The sequence below is a fragment of the Tachysurus fulvidraco genome, chromosome 14 (assembly GCF_022655615.1).
Source record: "Tachysurus fulvidraco isolate hzauxx_2018 chromosome 14, HZAU_PFXX_2.0, whole genome shotgun sequence".
In the NCBI taxonomy this organism is placed as follows: domain Eukaryota; kingdom Metazoa; phylum Chordata; class Actinopteri; order Siluriformes; family Bagridae; genus Tachysurus; species Tachysurus fulvidraco.
The window spans coordinates 19,266,695-19,289,453 of record NC_062531.1 but is presented as its reverse complement, the minus strand read 5'-3'; the positions used below and the strand labels follow the sequence as shown (position 1 = coordinate 19,289,453).

At 37.9% G+C, this 22,759-nt stretch overlaps 1 protein-coding gene across 6 annotated transcripts; it reads right to left on the bottom strand.

The window, feature by feature from the left end:
- Nucleotides 1–1,446: 1,446 nt before the first annotated feature.
- On the bottom strand, nucleotides 1,447–19,366 carry nadka (NAD kinase a). 6 transcript variants are annotated; one of them, XM_027167133.2, is made up of 12 exons: nucleotides 19,098–19,366; nucleotides 16,360–16,517; nucleotides 13,225–13,308; nucleotides 8,207–8,336; nucleotides 7,930–8,035; nucleotides 7,747–7,832; nucleotides 7,041–7,143; nucleotides 6,145–6,284; nucleotides 5,587–5,686; nucleotides 5,335–5,492; nucleotides 4,656–4,738; nucleotides 1,447–3,161 (listed from the first exon to the last, which is right to left on the bottom strand). In XM_027167133.2, exons 2-12 carry the CDS (start codon nucleotides 16,515–16,517, stop codon nucleotides 3,014–3,016), a joined length of 1,296 nt encoding a protein of 431 aa, XP_027022934.1. In that variant the 5' UTR covers nucleotides 19,098–19,366; the 3' UTR covers nucleotides 1,447–3,013. The 6 variants fall into 6 exon arrangements, with proteins under 6 accessions (XP_027022934.1, XP_027022932.1, XP_027022936.1 ...); XM_027167131.2 differs by having other exon boundaries at nucleotides 7,930–8,038; nucleotides 19,098–19,363; XM_027167135.2 differs by lacking the exon at nucleotides 16,360–16,517 and having other exon boundaries at nucleotides 7,930–8,038; nucleotides 19,098–19,362.
- Nucleotides 19,367–22,759: the final 3,393 nt, after the last annotated feature.

Below are 22,759 nucleotides of genomic sequence, written 5' to 3'. Positions count from 1 at the left end.
GTTTGTTTTATTTTGTTATTTGTAAGACTACCATGTGTTCTGATTTATCACGATGTGATCTTTCCATCATAAACAATGCTCTGCTGCTTGCTGGAGTTTTCTTAATCAGTATCTTATTGATTAGAAATAATCGAAGCACGAATATATATATATATATATATATATATATATATATATATATATATATATATATATATATATATATACACACACACGTTTTTAAAATAAGGGAAGGCCATTGTATTTTATTTAGCAATAGGAGACACAAAGTTGACCAAAATGACCCAATATTATAAAATAAATATTGGAAAGACTTCCACAATTAAGTAACAATCTATTTTGTAATGATAGCCTAAACATCATAATTAAAAGGTGAACCTATACAGATCAATCTTGCACAAAATAAACAAAAAACAGACTCAAAGTGTTACACTGTGATTTGTTCATTCATTCACTTCTGAAGCACAGTTTGTCAGTAAAAATATTTTCATTCTGCACTGGAGCGTTGAAGCAGATGAGCTTAAATATAATATCATGAAGATTTTAGACTCGTAGTGTCATGAAATGAAAATGTCAATTAATAGTATAATAAATGATCTTACAATATTATATGCACATAATATTAAAAGCAGGTTCCTTTGTAGTATTCCCCAATATTATGCTCCATCTATTCTCCCTCCAATTCTATCAAGGTCCCCAGTCCCTGCTGATGTTTCTCTCTCTCTCTCTGAGAGATGCAGGTTTCATACAGCACATCCCATTCTGTGATGTTTTCACATTTTGTAGTTTCTACATGTGACAAAAATTGCACATCTTGTTCTGTTACATGTAACAACATATCGGTTATCATATATTAATTTCTTTGTTTTCTTATGATTTCCATTCATCCTCTTTTTAAAGTTTATTTATTTGCACAGTCCAAAGAGAGTTTTTTTTTTCTAAACTGTATATAAGTAAGTATGGCATTTCATTTACTCACTCTTTCAATTTTAGTAACTAATTTTTGCTGATCATAGTTTCGGTGGATCCAGAGCTTGTTCAATGAACACTGGGTACGAGGTGCTGAGAATAACTGTAGGGCCCTTGAGCAAGGCCCTTAACCCTCAACTGCTCAGATGAATTCATGAGATAAACATAAGTCACTCTGATTAAGAACATTTGCTAAATGCCATAAATGTATATGAGGCAACATCCTAGATGATACTTTTGGAAATCCGTATGCTCACAACAAAAACTCCACCCAGTCTGTAACCCAAGCACAATATCTAAGCAAAGACCTTAAAGCTACACTACTTGCTGAAACATTTCCTAAAATAATAACTCGTGAGACAAAGTATTTCCTTCTCTGCTGTTCCCCATCTACTCCCCTCAGATATCTCTTAACATTACTAATCAATTCAATCCGTTCAATCAATTGAATCTCAAATAAAAACCACATACACAAGCTTTTATCTTACTGATCAACTGTGGATCATTTATTAAAGTGCTATGTAAAAAAAAAAAAAATCAAGACCCATTTAGAATATGTTCAGAAAAGATACATTACAAAAAAAACTTGTGCAACCCCCCCCCCCCCAAAAAAAAACAAACAAACCAAAAAACAGATGAACAGGTTTGTGTGAAAAGACTGAACAATTCTCACATTATTTTTTTTAATTAGTCATGTCTAAAAGCAAATCTGAAGGAATGAGCCAGACACCTCGTTACGCTACGTCTAGGCCCCAAGAACTTTGCACACAAAATGAATTCTCTCCTGAGCATTATATATAGTCACTCACAGACAATGATCTATGTTTTGATGTCTGAGAGTAATTAAGACTGGTTGTTTTGGTTTCAGAAAATAGTAACTACGTCATGATTATGCATTAGGCCCAAAAGTACTAAGAACAAGAATTCATGAAAACTAATATTGACAGATCTATTTAAGAAAGTGGCTTCTACATAACATAAACCAGAACAGCATTACTTACTATTTAACAGTTAGAGCTCATAAATATGACAATGACATCTTTTTCCTTTCGTTATCTGAACAATGATTTAATAAAAAGATCAGTCACCTCTGAGACGGTAAGTGAATGTAAACAGTTTTGTTCCTCGTTTTCTTCGAGAATAGGGCACATGTGGCTGAATTGACCTCCAACAGCCTTAATGTACTAGTAAACTAGTCGGAGTGCGCGTGACTGCACGATGTAGTAACACAAAGTAAGTCTTTATGTAGTAGATAAGCCTGTTAAATGTTTTGAGATGTAAAGCTAAATTTCAGTGAGAAGGACACTTGTATACTTACTTATACTAACTCAAACAGGGGCAGGAATGGGGAAAACTAACCAACACCTAATAATTCCTTAATAAAATATTGCTCAGAAATCTAAGTCTGGAAAACAAAACAAACAAACAAACAAACAAACAAAAAAGTGGGCCCCAACAGACCTGGAATGAGCTATGAGATCTCAGGAATCAAATACTTTGCGGTGGTTGTTTACCTGTAAGTGTTAAAATGGTAGATTAAAAAAAAAAAATAATAATAATAATTATGTTCTAGCTTTTTTTTTTGTGTGCAGTGGCCTGCACAAATAAGTCCCTGTGACCAAACATTTATTTATAGAATATGTATAACTATGATACACAAATGCAGGACGTCGTTAAAATCCGCTTTAAGAATTTCTAACGTTCTATGTCATTTAAGGCACAATTTGATTCATATCCAGTTATTGCTTTGGTGCTTAAATGCTCCTCATGCACGATGCAGACGATACCTGATGTTTCATTCCGACACCTCATGAAACGTCTTTGTAATATGTAATATCCTGGCAGCTTATGACAGTTATGTGTCATACACAATCTACAAATAGTAATTCTTCTCCTTTTAAAAAATTCTTACAAACACACAAAAGTGACCATGAAGCAGCAAGCTTCGCAGAAGTTCTGTGGTCGAAAGTAGGACGACACGTCCCAGACAGGCATAAAAAGAGCGAAATATAATAAATGAAACAAAGTGCTTTGGAGAAAATATTCAAAACTCTTCTTCCTCTGAGCTCAGGTGGCTTTGCTTCTTGCGCACGTTCCAGTGCAAACACTGAGCCAGGCTTTCAAACCAGTCGTTCACTGGGTCACGGAAACAGATGGATGGGACAGGGAAGCACGAAGTGGTGATGGTGATGCTAGAGAAAGAGAGTAAGGGAGGGAGAGTGAGGGAGAAATCACTTCATAATTTTAGAACATGCAACCCAACTTCAATGAAAGTTTGGAAAATATGAACCGCTCAATAGGCCAGGCACCTGGATGCAATTATTATTATTATTAATTATTATTATTTTTTTAATAGCCAGATCAACAAATAACCAACAGTCAGAATTTTTTTTTAATTCGTAGTTTTAAACTTTCTTCAATTTACAATGGCGTGTTTGACCATCATGCTGTAATTATAACTACTGTAACTCAGCAGCTGATTTACAAATGGGGCTTCTAATGGAAACTTACAACATACTACAATATTTGATCAATTAATTAATTTGTTTATTTAACAAAAGTCACTACAACATTCTCTAAACCTAAAAAAAAACACCTTTTTTTATTTTATTGCTGAACTCCTACGCTAATCTGGCTGAAGTGCCGCCCAAACGTAGAAGTTTTGCAATGAAAATAGACAAACTTCTCCATCTGGTTCCTTGACATCAAGTGACTGAGTTGGTGGAACATCAGTCGTTAAGAAAAACAAACATGAAAATATTACTAATATATATATATATATATATATATATATATATATATATATATATATATATATATATATATAAAAAGAGAAGCTAAAAATGTCAAAGTTATTGGGTTATTGTTAGCACAAGACATAAAAAGCCAAAACACTGGCCAAGGATTTGCTTTATTGAGGGATACGACACATTACCCTACATGATTATATCCTTGTTTGTTTCACTTAGTCCTAATTTTATTGTCTAGTTAAAGAGATATTCAGCCAAACAAAACATGCCATAGCTAAATGGATAATGTGTTTTTCATCAGCTGTTAACTTGCACAACAGGGTGGAACCGTATACTGATTAGGAAAGCTGAAGTAGGTCTGTGTTTCAGGAGCAGCACAACTCACCATCACTCCAGGACCTTTATTGTACTTTGTACTTGTAGAGAACAGCTGAAAAGCAGTGAAAACCTCTATATTGTTTTGCTACACTATTGAAATCTACGAGCAAGCCTGTTAAAAAAAGTATTTCGTGAAATTAAAGAAACGATTCTAGTCTATTATAAAACACATGTCCGAATTTTGTTTCTTTAGCCTGGAATAGGAGCGTTAATGCTAGTGTTATAACAAACAAGGTAAATGTATGCCACACGCTAGCTGCAGGCCTGAATAATTCATGTCCTTTATGACTACAGGATATTGGTTTCACCTATCAGATGCTCATGTCTTAGGATCCAGTGCAGCACCCGAGTAATTGTTATTTACTCTGACATGTTTTTACAATGCACAGTACGACACCGACGCTGATAATCGTGGTGAATATTTTGTTGTTTCTTGGTAACAGACAGCATGTGATTGTTAATACACTTTTCAGACTTTGTACCTGTCTTTAATGAGATATAGATATCTGCAGGGATCGGGGTTAAGTCAGTAACTGCAAGGACTGTATTAACTCTCACCTGTCTCCGTGTCCAATCTCCTGCCGTTTCCTGCCATCGAAGGAAACCCATGCATTGTTTCTTGCCTCACGTGAGAGCATGATCTAAAAGCAGGATATCAAGGGAATAACAAGGTCAGTCATCTTACCACAAGATCTCTATTACATTTATATTACAATTACTATCCTGGTTGACGGAGAACACGAGGTTTACGACATATACAAATCATTGTTTATCGCACCTACAAAGGTAAAAGGTCAATTACGTAAGAAATAACAAGAAATTAATTAAATAAATCAAGACCAAGACCAATCGCTGTGGTACAAACAAAGATAAGACACAATATTGTACAGTATTAAATATGTAAATTAGTAATGCTGTAACGAGGGCGAGTTCATTCATTTTATGATTTTCCGAGTAAATAATACAAGATCAAGTTCAGGGCGATAGCAACTGGGAGTTTAGTGAATTCATCTAATCTCATGTAGTCTCTGTTTGCTCCTTTTATACACTATAGTTTCTGGTTTCATTTCTTTCCAGGAACTTTGTCACTGGTTTCCCATTAGTCATGCTCCGCTGTTACTGTATATTACAGTGGGCTTTGCATACAGGTAGATCATTCCTCATGCATTATTGGTGAAACTCTGATGAAGAGACAATGACACAATGCTTCAGATTTGTCTCAGGTGTCTTGTCTTACCTTGAGCTCGACACCTGCAGGGACAACGATGGGTCTGAAAGAGAGAGAGTGAGGACAGATCGGGGTGATCATGATGGCAGGGACGTTGGGGTGGATCATGGAGGCTCCTGCTGCCACGGCATACGCGGTACTGCCTGTCGGTGTTGACACGATCACTCCTGTTAAGGTAGAGGAAGAGGATTAGGGATATTTGCTTGTTTCAAAATAGTGACACATTCAGGTTTCATAGCAGAAATCATTATGAGCACTGACCATCGCCTTGTACGGTGGTGATAAGGTGTCCATCCAGGAAAAGATCAACATTAGAAAGGTAGGAGGAAGGACCTCGGTCCACAACGACCTCATTTAGCACCTGAGCGAGAGACAGGAGTCATTTTATACAAGGCTTTGCTGAACCCGATTCTATACTGAATGACTACACACTAACAAATCGAGTTTTGTGCACACAGGGAATTTGTGGTTAGAGTGACATAACAATTTGTGGCTAATTCTAACAAACCAGATGAACAGATCACCTCTGTGGCTTTGACACCATGTTATTAACAATGCATGTACACATTAACTAACCAGAAGTCCGCAATGGTGGCTAGGTATATACACAAACACACACACAGGCTGACAATCAGACGGACATATTTTTGTAAGTGTAGGTTTCAAAACACATCACAATGCTGTCTCAACAGGCACTGAGACATTCATTATTCGAAACCCAACCAACGGGAAGTTTAACCAAATTATTCTGTCATCCAAACACAGACACAATCTCAGATGACCCTTTGTCCTTAAAACACTCCATGCTTATTCACTCACTTGGTATTGCATAGTTTTGCGGCCCGACTCGGCTTCCCCGTTTGCGATGATCGAGTTTTTCTCCTTTGGCCTGGTTTTCTCCCAGTTTTCCTTCACCACTTTTACCTTCAGTCGACTGCGCAGGATTATGGCAGCATTGCCTATGGAAACATTTACAGACAGACGAAAGCTTAAAATTCTGATTCCAAGTAAATGACTAAAACTAGTAGTAGACAAAGACAAAGACAACGAAAGGAGGGGTTTCATATGCCCTTCGTACGGAAATGTGTTTTAACATTAATAAATGGTTTGAGAAAAAAAAAAGAAATTCGAAGTATATTGTTGGGGGAAAATTGGAAAGGAAAAGAGAAACAAGTAATGAATGAAATAAACAGTCTCAACTAAATAAGGTTTTAGTTAGTGAAAACACTTCACTTTCTCTCAATTACAAAATACACGATGGATGTTGTGCTCAACTGACGTGTTTATTATATATGAACACATACACATATTAAGGCTGGTCTTAAAACTACATTTAGGATAAATCCCCAGCTTAATTAACTTTGGGACTTCCTGTAACCCAATCCACATTTCCCCATAGCAGATAATGTCATGATCATTTTCACTGCAATACTCCTTGAGAACTAATCCACCAGCCAGGTTGCTTTTTATACCACCGTCTCTCTTTTCCTCCAGATTTCTTTATACATGAGTAATACAGTACGTCTCCATAAAAGAAAAGAACACTGTAACAAAGTGTGCACATCAGGTTTGGTTTGATGGGAAAAGGGCTGCAAAAGAATAAACACTTCCTGTACTTGAAACATACAGGGAAGTAAAGTGTGTAAAAAAGAAGAAAGATAAAGTTAATGTTAAATAAAACGGTAAGATTCCAGGATAAAGCACTGTGTGCTCACCTTCGATCACTTGTGTAACCTGAGATTGGTAGGTGTCGAAGTTAAAAGGTGTCAGAAAGCCCAGAGATCCCAAATGGAAGGGCATAACTGGAGGTACGCTCTCCTAAAACAAACACAAAAGCACACAGGAACGTTGGTGAAGGCATACAGTGTTCAGCTCTTTTCCTGTAGTATTGCTTGATGAAGGTGGAATAACTTCAGCAGCAAATCTGTACTGAGAGATATCCAAAGCACTGGAATGTAATATATTATGGCAGATTTTTCTGGGTAATGGAGTAGGATGGCTAGATGGAACACACTTTCACACAAAAAACAACCAAACAACAACAACAGCAAAAAACAAAACAAAACAAACAAACAAAAAAACATTCAGGCTCAAATAAATCACCCAAAACCAAGTGGAAAAATGTGTTACGGTCTAATGACACAAGTTCCAAAAGGTATGTTAGTACATCACCATACCTGCAGAGAAACATGGTGGTGGCAGCATCATGCTTCAGGGCTACTTTTCTGGGGTATTAATCAAAGTAGAGGGAATCACGGATAACTACAAATATAGCAGTCACTTTTAATGCAAAACCTTCAGGTGTCTGCTAGTAAACTATAGTTCCTGTAGAGTCCAATTGATTTACCAAGTAATGCTTCGGTCACAACCAACAAACGTGAGATTCTGAGGTTTTCTAAATCAAGGCCGACGTCTCTGTACCTGGAAGAGGGAGGAAGCGTACAGCAAAGTTCCATCTCCTCCCAGACAAATGATGAAGTCCACCCGATTGGAGATGTCGTCATAATCTGTGAGAAGTACAGCAACAGGAGTAAAGGTCAGGGATTACATAAACACTGGTGCTCTACAAACACGCACTGTAAATGTGGACAAACTGTGGTGTACCTTCTCTAAAAGTGCAAAAACTCTTTTTCACGGCCACAAAGCTCTCGTCGTTAGCAATGGCAGGGTCCTCCAGGACTTTCCTCTCCACGTAAACAATCATTTTTTTCTGCTAAAGGGGCATCAAAACATCACAGGAACAACAAATTAGTTCATGTTGTAGATGCCAAGATGATAACCAGAAATTGCTTAAAGTATGTCATCATATGGGATTTTATGCACATTTCAAACATGAGCAAAAACAGCTGTGCACATCTGCACAGCGAGTAAGTATTCAGACCTCTGTGAGGAAGATGCAAAGCTCTTTAAAAGGCTGCAGAAGACTGACATCCTGAATCTTTTTAATTACAAGGACACTTTTGGGTGGCTTGTTCCAGGTCAACCTCTGACTTGCTGGGTCCTGAATATGCCTGTAACACACACACACACACACTTCAATTACATTCAACTGAACTTTAAACAATAGACATTAACAAAACAGCTCTATAGAAATAGATCAATTTTAGATATATTTAAATTTATAAACTGACCCGTAATGACTGAACCAGAAGTGGTGATGAAACCATGACAGAAACCATGGCTATACTCATTAAACCAGCTCCCTGCATACTATACAACCATAAAGCGTAATTATAAGCTTAAAGGCAACTCATGTGTAAGAGCGTCGGAGTCACGTCTAAATTCTTTATGGTTTTAACTTGAAATCCATATCCAGAACCAATTCATCCTGAAGTGCAAACCTGTTCACAGCAAGTGCATTCCTCAGTCGCTCCAAGTAAGAACATTCTGTAACCACCAAAATCTGGTATGTAATCAAACGACTTAGCACTTTGCCCATTGTAGCCTTTAGTAAATAGTTTAACAAGCCTAAGTGCTTAGAAAGCACCCTACACTTTGTTGAAGTCACTACCACAGACTGTGCAAAGAGACTGGATCAATGCAAACATATGCAGGTTTGTAAAAAGTAATGACTGGCAGAGTTAAGTGCTAAAAAGTGCTTCATTTTTTTTAAAACTCCAATCTTTTAAACACACTTTGCCTATATTTCTGCCGAGTTAGTTTTGTGCAAAGAGGCAGCCTTGGATACTACATAACCCTAATCAGTATTAATCTCTCTCTCTCTCTCATCAACAAGTGTTTTAACATTAGTATTTTAACACTAGTTCACTATCTCGTACACGACTTGATCGTACACTGTTATCATTATTATGCAGATATCTTACCAATTCCACATGCAGGTGTTGAACTTCATGGTTTTCAGCATGCGATCCAGGCAAACTAATTTGCTTACAGGTTTCTAATAAAGCACTGAGTTCAGGTTATTTGGGTGTGTTTGTCATCTCTTCCATTTCTAATTCTTTCCAAAACCGGTCCTACGTCTCAGTCCTCATCCCTGATTGCCATCTCGAGTGATTAACCTCAGAAAGCCTCTGACTATAAAAACAAACCTCTCTCTTGACCACGCCACTCAGGCCTCGCCCACATGCCATGTGGTCCAACCAGACACAAAGCCAGGCTCTTTGTGATTGGCTAGATCAGGCAGGATTTTCCCTTATAGGCAACTCCCTCCCTGAATTGCATAATTGTGTCTCTCTTCTTTTACACAATGAATCTGCAACCCAAACTTTCTGACCAAATAAAAAGACTGAAAGTTCTGTATATAAAAGCGAATATAAAAGGGAAATATAAACATAAGAGGAAAAAGGGAGCGGAAATACACCTGAATTCTAGGAACCTGATTACGGAAAGAGGAAGAAATGAGACACAGTTCAATGTCCACAGGAGATAAACTGTCTATAAACAAGAGCAGCTACTTTAAAACTAGACACTGACCGTGACCCTCAGCTGGATAAATAAGGCTGTGATCCAAAAGAAAGAAAGAAAGAAAAAAAAAAAACACAAAAAAACCCCATAATGATATTAAAATTCTCTTTCTGTACCACAGTGTATTGTTTTGGGTGTGAAACTGGGAGTTACCACTTTCAGCCTAAACAAAAACATATGTATCCCAAAAACTCCACATTCCCTTTAATTAGCATAAGTAACGACAAGAGACCGTGCGGTTTCATCTGACACCTTTCATGTAGTTTCGAGTTTAACTAAATAATAATTCACAATGAACCTTCAAACTTTAATCATTCTTCAAACAGGTTAACCTTCACCACACCGTGTACACATCAGCTCACATTACCTGCTATGATAGGAGTGTGTGTTAAAGTCATGTCCTGTCACCCTTCTAAAATACCTTTACAAACCCCAAAGGTGATTAACCTTTAGCCTTTACCATACCTGCTCTGCATTCATCAAAAAAAAAGTCTTGATCAACAGAAGCAAATTTACCTTCAGGCAAAAGTAAACACGGACACGACAATTATTTTTTAACGAAGCCCAGCTTTCGGACACAGACTAGATTACCTGATTGTTCGCTGCAAATGATCAGAGGCTACGTTGTCAGATCGAATCTCACAACCTAATTGTTTATTTATAAATGTCGGCATGAATCAACCTGTTGACCAAGTGCTTGGTTGGATTCTGTACTGAGTTTAGCTGATTATCGTTCAGCACGATGCGAACGGACGGCGACTGAAGTCAATATAACGACATGCTACACTAAACTATTTATACAGAATTGTCCTATCAGTCCATTACATACATTCGAAGCACAGTACTGCTGATAATCTTTATTCTGATTGGTCAGGTAGTGTTGACTTATTTTCTCGGATGGCAGCCCTGTCACTAGTGCCGACTACAAATCGTACGCTTTTTCTAATGCTAATCAATTCTATTTGTAACTATTGACAGTGTCACAAAGCAGCTTTACACAAATATGTTACTTATCAAGGATATAAAAAGTTCTTCACGATGAGCCAGAGGCGACACTGAATAGTGCGATTATAAATATTTTCCCTTCACCGTATAGTCAAAATGTGCAACTGTGTAACCAGGAGATTCATCCTGGTTTTAACATGGAGGCTTATGAAAGTTTTAACTTCTGTACTAACAGCTAAAAACAGCTGTAATACAAAACTGTAAATTCTTTGAATGTAAATGTTCTGTATACTATTTTATACTAAACACAGTCAGTTCTTGTATTCCTTATTTAGCAGCCATACCTTTTCCTTTTCAGCAACAAAGCATAGATTTACAGATTTACATCCGTTATGACGGCCGTTTGTTTTAACAGGGTTTCATTTCTACCGATATAGTTTTTTTTTTTTTTTTTGAAAATTAGGAAAAAATAAAAAGTTTAAAATTTATTTCAGGATCAGATTAGTTTCTGTTCGCAATGCTGACAAAGTCACCGTCCTTTAGGAAACCCACACGTAGTCTTTTGTTTGTTTTTGTTTTTAAGTGTTATTCCTGTGTGGGCTTGGACATCATCAGTGTATCTTCAGACCAAATGCTGAAATCCTCTGCTTGTGACTAATGAGTAATAGATCCCTTGGTCATGCATAATACACTTGAAATTTCAAGAAGTGTTATACTAGAGTCAACACTGTTCTCATTCTTAATATTGATTATACATTATGGATGTGTTACCTCTTCTGATTTTTTATTTATAGTGAAACTCCTGTTCTCCTCATTTCTATACTGTGCCATTAACATTATGCCTAAACCCATAAATACAGGAAACAATGACTGAGGTGATTTTTAGTATTGAGTAACTAGGGTTTCCCAAATTATGGGAAGGGGGGGGACTATTCTCTAATCTACCCAGCTTCCTCTTCCTCATTATGCAAATTCGGGTTTCACACAAATGTCTTCTTTGGTGGGTGGACAAACCTTTTCATACAAACAATCTAAAAACACCTTGTAAAAAGCCAAGCAATGGTTACACTAATACCTTCTGATCTTTTGTGTGTGTGTGTTTATTAAAGGCAAAGATTTTATATATAAAATTTCCCCTTTCTATGTTCAAATCACACGTTTAAGAAATATTGTCCCGGATATATTTATGAGCATTTATTCCTTTAGTGAATAGCATTGCATTGAAATTGAATGTGGTACTTCAATATTACACTGCATTGTGTCCATGTTCAGAACGAACACACACACACACACGCGCGCGCGCGCACAGACACACACAATACAGATGAAAACTGAGACCACAGCAAACAAACTGGTCAATAGAATTTAAAAAGACTTCTTTGATCATCACATCACATTATATAAAAAGGGGAAATCATTACTCATGCCTGCCACGGCTTTGCTTTCATGTGCTTCATCTACAGCTAATTTAAAAGACATTTGCATGGGGTCTCGTCCACTGAAGGGTTGTCGAGCATCTTCTCATCCAGCATTAGTGCCTGTGAGCCCCGGCCAACCTGTCCCGCTATGTAAATAAAGCTACGTTTGTTAAGTGTGTGTGAAGTGACCAACATTCCACAGTACATTCTTTTCAGCTGAATAAGAGAATCTTCCAGGTACAAGAAGTGTTGGATTTCGAGTGTGAACACATTATACCACACGATGGCGTAACATAGTGCAAGTATCTGGTTTATTATTATATGTGTGGCTACGTGAGCTTTGTGATTTTTCACCTTTGCCATGTTTATTTTTGACCAGTGTTAACAACAGAATACATGCATTTATTCCTGGTACTGTAGCATGTAAACCTATTAAACACTAATATGCTTACATTTTAAAGAATTTAATATCCAGTTGAAGCTGAAATGCTGAACACAAATCTCCAAAATGCTTTACAGCAATGTCTGAGACGGTGAAGCTAAAATGAATATATTGCCATTTTAACATCCACACTTCATAATAATGTACAGTTAAAGCCATTAAACTCTGTATTGCCAAAAGCTAGGGTCAGTGCTCATCAGATCTTCTGATGTTTTACTATTTGAAAGCTCTGTATTGAGCAAGTGTGTGAAGGGTTTCTTAATAAAACACATGAGCTAGCTAGATAGACCGACAGACTGATAAACCAAGCAAGCTACTGACAGTTAATGATACCTTTTCTTTATATAGTGTTGTGACTCGAGGTGGTGTTCACTTCACTTCAGCATCGCTCACTTGGTTAGAACATTTCAGATGAATTGTGGAAATTGAAGACATGTGAATCGAGCAGTTTTCCCGGATAACTTATTTACTCTTTCTTTTGAGTTTTACTGAAAGGCAACTTTTACCTTAGCACAAGTAAATTATTATTATTATTATTATTATTACTATTATTACAGTAGCAGTACTTTTATTACTCAAGTCAGAGTATTTCATATGCTTTCCACTACGGCACATTAAATACTTGAACGTCCATCCGAGATGAAGGAGTACAAACAACTATTGACTTACATCACTGCTTTTGGGTTCTTCATCATACACGCTTTGGGCCCGAATGTGGTCACTGGACTCGGTCCATGCAGTGGCTTGGACCGCCTAAAAAAAAAGAAAAGAAAAGGAAAGAAAATAAATAGGTTAACATTTTTTTTAAAGAAACACACACACACACACACACGACAAAGAGAAAAAAAAAAAGCAGCAAAAGGGGTTGAATTTATGTCTGTACAAATCTACAAACCTCCTAGCTGTGAAAGCTAATCGAAGAAATACAAGAAATCTTTCCAGTTTCGTGCATTCTATTGCTCCATACAACAGAAACAGAAAGGAACATTTTGACAGATCATTATTGTTCCTCATGCCTCTTTTCAAACACACCGTATAAAAGTCTATACAATTTTGTTCAAGGCTGAAATGCTTTAAAAGGAACTTCTTAGCATAATACACATTTCTCCTTTATGTACATTGTCTGGAAGATCGCTATGCACTACATAATGTCTGTTTAGAGACCCAAATATAGGCACAAAGGTCAGAGGACATTTGCGGTTTGTGCCAAGTATTTTCGTTTATAGACGAGATCACATGTCTTCAGCGACTTCTGTTTAAGTCCCATGAGCTAACACAAGTACAGAATACTAATCTGACACCCAAAATGCATTTCTGCATACACGGAATTCAGTTTCATTTATAACTACACATATCGCATTCGAGCATGAGAATTAAACTCATGCAGTCTTGAATTATCTTATTAAAAAGTAATAAACATGACAAAACATATTACTCTTTCACTCTGGGCCAGAAAGAAGAAATAACTGATTAGGACACACAATCTGATTTGTATTCGGTTTTTTGGGTCTATAAAAAGGTTCCCTTTTTCCTGTTGCAGCACGATGTTTCATGCTTGTGAGTAAAATGCGAAAGAACAATGGGACACCTGTGAGACATGAAAAGCCTCCATTCAAAACACAGACCGCATCAAAGGTGACGGATTTCAAATGATGATTAGGGACGAGTCGCTAGAACTGAACAAGCCCGTTTCAGAATTCGACGGATTTAAATCAGGAATATAATTCGTAGGTCTGTGAAGAACGCGTTGATTTATGTACAGCTTCCAGTCATGTAGGAACCATGTATATTTCTGCAGTTCTCTTTTTGGTTGCACTCAAACAGAGGTTTTGTATTGCCCCCTGCTGGCAGACAGCAAACATCACATGTTCGGAAACGTTATGTGCACATATATGGTACGATGGCAATCATGGTGCATTCGAGTTATGTAGAAAGAGCGGATTTATGAGTCGAACGACATTACAAAGTCGGAATTACAAGTTTCCGAGTTGGGGGTGTGTCCGTAAGAAAACACACAGGAATCAATAGATGCAGTGTCTGTAGTTAATGGGACGTTTGTTGAAATTGAATGTTTACTTGTCTCAGAAGCTGATTTCAGTCCTTATTTATTTGGTTTGTGCAACAAGTTACTGAAATACAAGCAAATTATGATACAACATGTAATGATAAAGTTTGAAGAATTACTGGGCAATATATATTTTTTAATTCACCATCCTGGCAGTTGATATGAACTTTAACTGAAGTGGATCTACATGAAGTTATAAACACCACTGATAACACAGGATCATTTGACCTGCATAACAGCATGACTATGCAGGTTAATAAATGCTCTAAGACCATTTTAGAGATTACAACATTTTTATTTAGTTCTAAAAATATAATGTTTAATACAAAAAAAAAATGGAACAGTGGCTAAGTGGGTCACAGAAATGATGGCAGTGCGCTGAAGGCATTTTGTGTTTCTGACAGCAGAACTTGTGGTGCAGTGAGAATTTACTTCAGTAGACATTTCTAACAAAACTAATAAGCTGCTTTATCACGAACACAAAGGAACGGCGTGCTCTCTGAGCTGTGGGTAAGACTGCGTCTCTGCCCAGGAGCGATGCATCTGGCGGGGTCAATTTGCTAGGCTTTTGTCCAGAGGACTTTAAATAGTACTTGTATTCGTATGGGGGTATTTCTTAACCTTTTTTAAAACAAACCGTCTCTTTATTTCTTAACAGAGTTAAAGTGTTTTGGCCCAGAATCAGGAGATCCGTGCTTCAGAATTAAAGAGTTATGGTTTAAAAAAAAAAAGAGCAAATGTTTAAAGCTTGATGAAAAACTGCCTTTTAAATGTTCATTATAATGATCATTTATTTTTTCCTCTGTGTTGATATGTATTGTATATGATTTTATTGGGGGAAACTGTTTGTGATGATACTAAGACCAGGGCTCGCTAGAAGAGGACCAGGACTTCTTGGGATGGCACCATGATTTAGTTACAATAAATAAACACAAAAATCAGCCTGTGTACTGTGGCATGGTGTTTGCACAACGTCACAAATGTCCAGAGTATTGCAAAGAAATAAAAATTAACAACCCTTACTTGACGATTATGGCGTACAAGTGACAGTCTGCAACGTCAAATTACATTGGACAGGTTATACAAGATGCAGTTTAAACAGCTTGCGTTAAAGGTGTTGCGAGATTTGCTGTTAGAAACGACGAAACCCACAAGATGCTGCAACTGGGAAATATCAGAAGTGGTTTCAGTTGAAACAAAAAGAGGATGCAAACCTGGTATGTGGACAACAAACAAACTGACAAACAAAATGACAAACATCATTGTCATATAGACATATAGAGATAATCTGTTTAACACTACAAAACCCCATGTATATGTGTGTGTGTGCGCGCGCGCACGCAAATGTTTTTGTTTAATCAAATTCATTGTTTGCTATTTAAATGGATTACTGGTTGCACACAGATCATTACATTAGCGCTAGAAGAGAAAGTCTAAGCGCAGAACAACAGCATGATGGGAAATGTTAGGCTATTTGAAATGATTCTATTTTTTTAGAGAGAAAAAAGTCTCATCTCATGTACAAGCCACTTTTTTTTTTTTTTTTTTTAGAAAGAAGGAAAAAAATTGTAAATGTTTTGTTTCTTTTTGCTTCTCTATATAATATAATATAATATAATATAATATAATATAATATAATATAATAGGTTAAAATGTTACATGAAGTTTCTTCATCAGGTTTCTCCTCATGTCATTGAAACAGAGCTGACAACCTGCACATGCTAAACTTTTTTTCTTACCTGAACTCTGCGCAGCTGGGCAAAGCTGAGGTGGACATGCTCCTGGCTTTTTGTTTTTTACGGAAAGCTTTTCTTGAAACAGGAGGCTCTGTTCCGATATAGGATGAGCAGGCTGCCTCTGGCTTCAGCACACAGCTCGCCTCTCCAGAACTCTCCATCTGAGACAAGGGCACGGAGGACGACAGAAACAGAGCGAGAATGGCTTAAGGTCTGAACGCTGTGTAAATCTTTAACGCGAACGGAGGCTTATTGGCTTCTTGATCGTCTTGTGTCATGGGTTTCTGTGCAATCTAGTTCAGGAGGATATGAAGGCTGATGCAACTCGGAAATGAAGAGAGACACACAATAAGACTGAAAAAGAACAGCTATACTCCATTATACTCCACTCGTTAATTAAAGCTGCACTAGTATTCAAAATTTCTTTTAACCTGCATGTTTTCTCAAACTTTTCTTTCATTACCATTTCCCCCCCTAAATGTTACTAGGAACAATTTGCTGCAGTTAATTATCAGGATTTGCTGCTTCAGCATGTCATAAATGGTTGGGGAAAAAATCTCTCTATTTAAAAATGTCACTCATCACTATGTCATCACTTCTGCTGCCATGGCTGATGTCAAGGCTCTGCAGATTACAGACAGAAGACTTGGCAACCGAGACTGTCTGTGACCATCGTGTGATAGATGTGATTGATTACAGCAGGGTGGCAGATGCGAATGTATGAGGCTGGTGAAGGATTACAGAGTGGCTCAGTACTGGTACGGGCTGAAACCGGGGCTGCTGTGATGGATGACGAATTCTAATGAGGCCAAACTGCCTGCAGTACATGGGGACTCAGCCAGGGACAAACAAAGGATGTTGGCGGTTAGACAAATGCTCGGTGTCTCAAGATGCAGTGTTAACTTCATGTAAAGTAGTGAAAACACAGCTTAGCATTTTGAGGGCAAAGTTCTCCTCTCGGCAGAGAAACAGAAGTCCAAGAGCAGAATCGGATTTCTGTTATCAGACTTCTGTTATCTGGAGAGAAGTGGCAAGCTGCTGTTCTGCAAATAAATATTGAGAATACAATAGTCAATAAAACACACTGAACTGAGTTCGGTTATCCAGGTTCATTTAACTGTTCTGCTTTCTGAGCGGTTGCTGTCGTTATAACACAAATATCTCTTGCTGTTTATTTGGGTCTGTTGGGAAACAGTATGTTCCGCATCAAACCAGATAAAGAAGTCTGTGAAAGGTGTAGTAGAAAGTTTAGGGGATTCTTTCTGCAGCAAAGTTGGGACAAATACATGGATGTGATGTCAAGATGAAACTTGTGATGTCCTGTGGCCACAAGATGTCCTGAAGTCACTCAAAACCAGGGCCTTTACGCTTCCTTTTAATTCTTCTCATTAGATTAACATTTCAGAAAAAAAGTGTCAAGTGTTTATAAATTGTTCTCTACTTTTGACCCCCACTTTTATGCACTGATCAGCCAGAACATTAAAACCACTGACAGGTAAAGTGAATAACACTGACTCTCTCATTACAATAGCATCTGTCAAGGGGTGGGATAGATTAGGCAGCAAATATACGAGCAGTTCTCGAATTTAATGTACTGGAAGCAGGAAAAAATGGGCAAGCACAAGGCTCTGAGCAAATTTGACAAGGGGACAAATTGAATGGACTGTTGCAGGATGTTCCCGCAAAGGTTAATGCTCGCTATATAAGGTGTTGGACTAGTGTATGAAAGGTTCCGAGTTCAAATCCCAGGTCCACCAAGCACCGAGCGGCTGAGCCTTTAAGCAGGGCCTTTAACTGTCAATTTCTCAGCTGTATAAAAAGTGTGATAAACGTTAGTCGCTCTGGATCAGGGTGTGCCAAACGCCATGAATGTACGGGGCTGTGTAACCACAGATCACCCCTGTTCACCACTAAAGGTGAACAAACGGAGCCATTGGTATCATTGTCTGATGAATTGTGTGTCTGTAACCCAGGGAAGCGATGGCACAATATGTAAAATGGTGAAAGGAGTGGCGTTCTTGTGCATTCTGTTGTTCAAAAGTGTTCCCTAACTGCAGTGGCCTCGTTCAGCAGGATAATTCTCCCAAAATAAATATTCAGGAATAGTTTGAGCAGCATGGCAAAAAAGTTCAAGTTGTTGATTTGGCCTTTAAATTTCCCCAGAAAATTATCTGCTGCTAAAGTCTTGGCGCCAAATACCACAGCACAATTTCAGAGGTCTTTTGGAGCTCAAGCATTCGACTCAGAACCGTTTAAGAATCACAGACGAATCTTACAGGGAACCGACACAACATTAAGCAGGTGTTATGGCTGATATATATGTATACTTCTGTACCAGACAAGGTTTGATATACAGTGTCGAATCGCAGTATTGTGGGGGAAATTGATTCATTTCATCCTATTAAAACGTGTCTGTCTAGAAAAAAACCTTAAAACGTGTCTCTTAAAACAATAGAACACTTTCTAATGGGACTAAGGCAAAGAACAGAAGAGAGATATCATAGGGAATGTATGGGTATCTCTGGCTAACACCAGCTACATGACTGACAACACAAACCGTTAGTTAAATTATTTACATAAACAACTTTTTTATACAATGAACATATATATATATACACACACACACATACAAGGAACCTTTTTGAATGCAGGAATTGCACGTGAGCAGTAGAGTTAGCATTAGTTAGCTAACTAGCTTCCAGGCGCCGACTGGGTTAAGTATTAGCTAACAGGCTACTTACATTCGGCCTGATCCTGCGCGGTTACGCGCTAAACCCTGCAGGGAAGCGGGTATTCAAGGAACTCTGTGGCCGCTGCGCTGTGAAGATCACAGCACCGCCATGAATAAGTAATTAGCTGTCTATCTCCATACACGCTGCTGTTCTCACGATGACATTTCGCCGGTTTCGGCGTTTATCCCAATAGCACGCGGGCCGGTTTAGCGGCAGCTTCTGAGCTGTCATCTGTTGTTCCTGAATGCTACTCGCCCAGCCAGTCCGGTTGCTATGCATTTATTACAGCGATGTCAACGCCGGCGCCGATTGGTTGAAATGGACGGGTGGTTGCTGTGCCCACGATGATTAGTCAAGATGTGGATAAGCAGGTTTTAAGCCCCTCCCTCTGCTGGTGTTCTGACGGTGGGGTTTGATTCAAAATAAGAGCGCAGGGCTGGAGTCTGTTCCTCATCACCTGTCCACCCTTTACCTTACCACCAGTAAACCCATTACCCCACCACTCCACTCTTTACCCCACCACCAGGCCACCCTTTACTTCACCACCACGTTTCACAATGCTACCCCCCCCGCAAATGTCTAAATGTGTGCAAAAATAAAGAAATAAGTAAAAAGTGCGAATTAGTATTTCCTAGCTATACATTTATTATTAATAAACTGACTTAGATGCACAACTTTACAGATACAATTTTGGCCAATAGTTAGTTATATATGAGTTACTATAGCACGAATTGCTTTAAAAGTTAAATCTGGCTATCACTGGAATGTGTCCAAACAAGCAGCAGACCAGTCAGACTGCCCATGTACATTACTGAAAGCACCTACAGTGGGCATGTGAGCATCAAAACTAGACCATAGAGCAATTGAAGAAGGTGGCCTGGTCTGATGAATCACATTATGTTTTACATCATATTGATGCCCCACCTTACACAAACTACAGGAATGAAAAGATCTGCTAACTCAGAGGTCTTGTGGAGTACACACCTTGACAGGTCAGAGCGTCAGAGTTTTTTAATGTCACAAGGTAGACCTACACAATATTAGGCAAATGTTATGGCAGATGCGGTTGGAGTGAATAACCGTCTCAATAAACGAGTTTATACTAAAACTTTGCATTTCCTCACATTATTAAATGAAAGGGAGCACTTTTCTGTCTCACTGCTGCCCCCTTACGTGCGCACAGTTTAAGACACTTACTTACACGTTTATAAGTATAAATAACACGTGCACCATGCTTCCATTCTTAAACATAAATATAACAATATTTATCCTTAATCATCATATTTATTTATTTGTTTATTTATTTGTTTTTTTTTACATATAAATCCAATGTTATTTTGGCCAAGTTTAGCAATACAATATTTTCCCCTTCCTGATTGGTTGGCATATTATTTGTTGTAACATGTCATCTTAGAAAAGTAAACAAGGTAAAGAAAAACATTGTTGATAATGTAGACTGACAGGTCCACTTTTTATTCATGAAGCTTCTCTTTTAGATTTTCTAGTGCGAAATTTTCCCATAGTGTATTTGTGAAGAGGCAAAGGAGAGGCAAAGGCAGGTAAATTAGGTACCGAGCTGGATAACAACATGCACATGTGACTTGACTCCTCACTCCTGTATAAATGTGCAATCATGATATAAATAAGTTGCTTTTGCAGTCTAGCTAGTGCATTTATGGCCTAAAGTGAACAAGTTTGGCTTTTACCATTTCATTTGTCCAGGTGATTAAAAGAAACTTAAAATTTAACAAGTGGAAATGTCCAGTAATGTCCTATTTAGCTGTCCAGTTGAGGAGCTTATTTACTTTAACAACTTGGCTTTCTCCTACTTGCTGCCACTTTCATCAATGTGCATTATGGGAATTTTGTATCTTCAGAGTTGGTGCATAATTTGCATTTCATATACTGTACAATGCAATAAAGAGTAAATAGGATGCTGTCAGTGTTAAACATACCGATTCTCATCCTGATTGTTGTTCAGGTTTTGAGGCCATAGATGCTTGAGTGATCAATAGCACTATGAGGGGCTGAGTGCTGTTAGACTAGCTGGTGAAGGTGAAAGCAGACAGCACTGTGTGAAAGAGTTCCTGGAGTCACTAGAAATTAAACGACCTGAGGTGTTCAGCCAGCAGGATTTAAAAACAGCAAAGACAAACTACATCCTAATAGACAGCGCCAAAATGTCTGGCTCACTTCTGGAGCTCACCTGTAAAGTAAGAGAGAACTTAAAATGGTAACAAATCAGTCTTTGATTTTTTTATAATTTTTTTTTAATTCCATGTATTATCCAATTGTTTGTGAATACACGGCCTGTCAGACAATTTGTCTTTTGATGTTGGGTGATGAAGAAAATATCCATAGTCTCTCTGTAATTTTAAAGCTATGGCGTGAAGGGGTATTTTGTTAAAAATTGACAAAATAATATTTGGTTGCTGATGTGACCTTCCCTGGCATTCCTGCATTAGTAATTCACAGGAAGTGCTGTGTCAGAAAGGGCAGGCGAGAACTGGTGGAAATTTGTATGTATAGGTCATACGCCATTACAGTTTCAGACACAAAAGAACCTTGACTATATGGTGATTGGCAGGAGCAACAATCATTGTGGATTTACTGTCTGTATACAGTAGCAAAGCACTCGGGCTCTAAAGTCTCAGACTATAGTAGTTGTAATTTTAGTTGTTTGTTCTCTGTATTTTTATCACCTTTCGTTTTCCATGTTTGTTTTTATTATCATGTCATCATTCCTTCTTATGAAGCATATGGACCAAATCCACTCATACAGTGCTTTCCAGATGCTCAGAGGAAGAAATGAAATTGTTCGGAGCATTAGGCAAAAAATATCTCCCAAAGCTCTTCATTTTGTAAAGAAATGTAAATCTTAGGATTCTGCTGCTAGCATTGCAGCGCACTCAGAGTAGGTGTAAAAAATTGTAACACAATTGAAAGGCCGTGTATTCACAAACAATTGGATAATACATGGAATTAAAAAAAAAATACCATTTTAAGTTTATGTTACCATTTTAAGTTCTCTCTTACTTTACAGGTGAGCTCCAGAAGTGAGCCAGACATTTTGGCGCTGTCTATTAGGATGTAGTTTGCCTTTGCTGTTTTTAAATCCTGCTGGCTGAACACCTCAGGTCGTTTAATTTCTAGTGACTCCAGTAACTCTTTCACACAGTGCTGTCTGCTTTCACCTTCACCAGCTAGTCTAACAGCACTCAGCCCCTCATAGTGCTATTGATCACTCAAGCGTCTATGGCCTCAAAACCTGAACAACAATCAGGATGAGAATCGGTATGTTTAACACTGACAGCATCCTATGCAAATTATGCACCAACTTTGAAGGTACAAAATTCCCATAATGCACTTTGATGAAAGTGGCAGCAAGTAGAAGAAAGCCAAGTTGTTAAAGTAAATAAGCTCAACTGGACAGCTAAATAGGACATTACTGGACATTTCCACTTGTTAAATTTTAAGTTTCTTTTGATCACCTGGACAAATGAAATGGTAAAAGCCGAAACTTGTTCACTTTAGGCCATAAATGCACTCCTTCATAAGAAGGAATGACTGCAAAAGCAACTTATTTATATCATGATTGCACGTTTATACAGGAGTGAGGAGTCAAGTCACATGTGCATGTTGTTATCCTGCTCGGTACCTAATTTACCTGC

Excerpts from the sequence above, each read along its gene's own strand:
- nadka (XM_027167131.2), bottom strand. The coding sequence starts at position 16,517 with ATGGAGAGTTCTGGAGAGGCGAGCTGTGTGCTGAAGCCAGAGGCAGCC. Across the intron at positions 4,739-5,334 it reads CTGCAGGTGTCGAGCTCAAG|ATCATGCTCTCACGTGAGGC; the intron begins GTAAGACAAGAC and ends TCCTGCTTTTAG. Across the intron at positions 3,162-4,655 it reads GAGATTGGACACGGAGACAG|CATCACCATCACCACTTCGT; the intron begins GTGAGAGTTAAT and ends CTCTTTCTCTAG.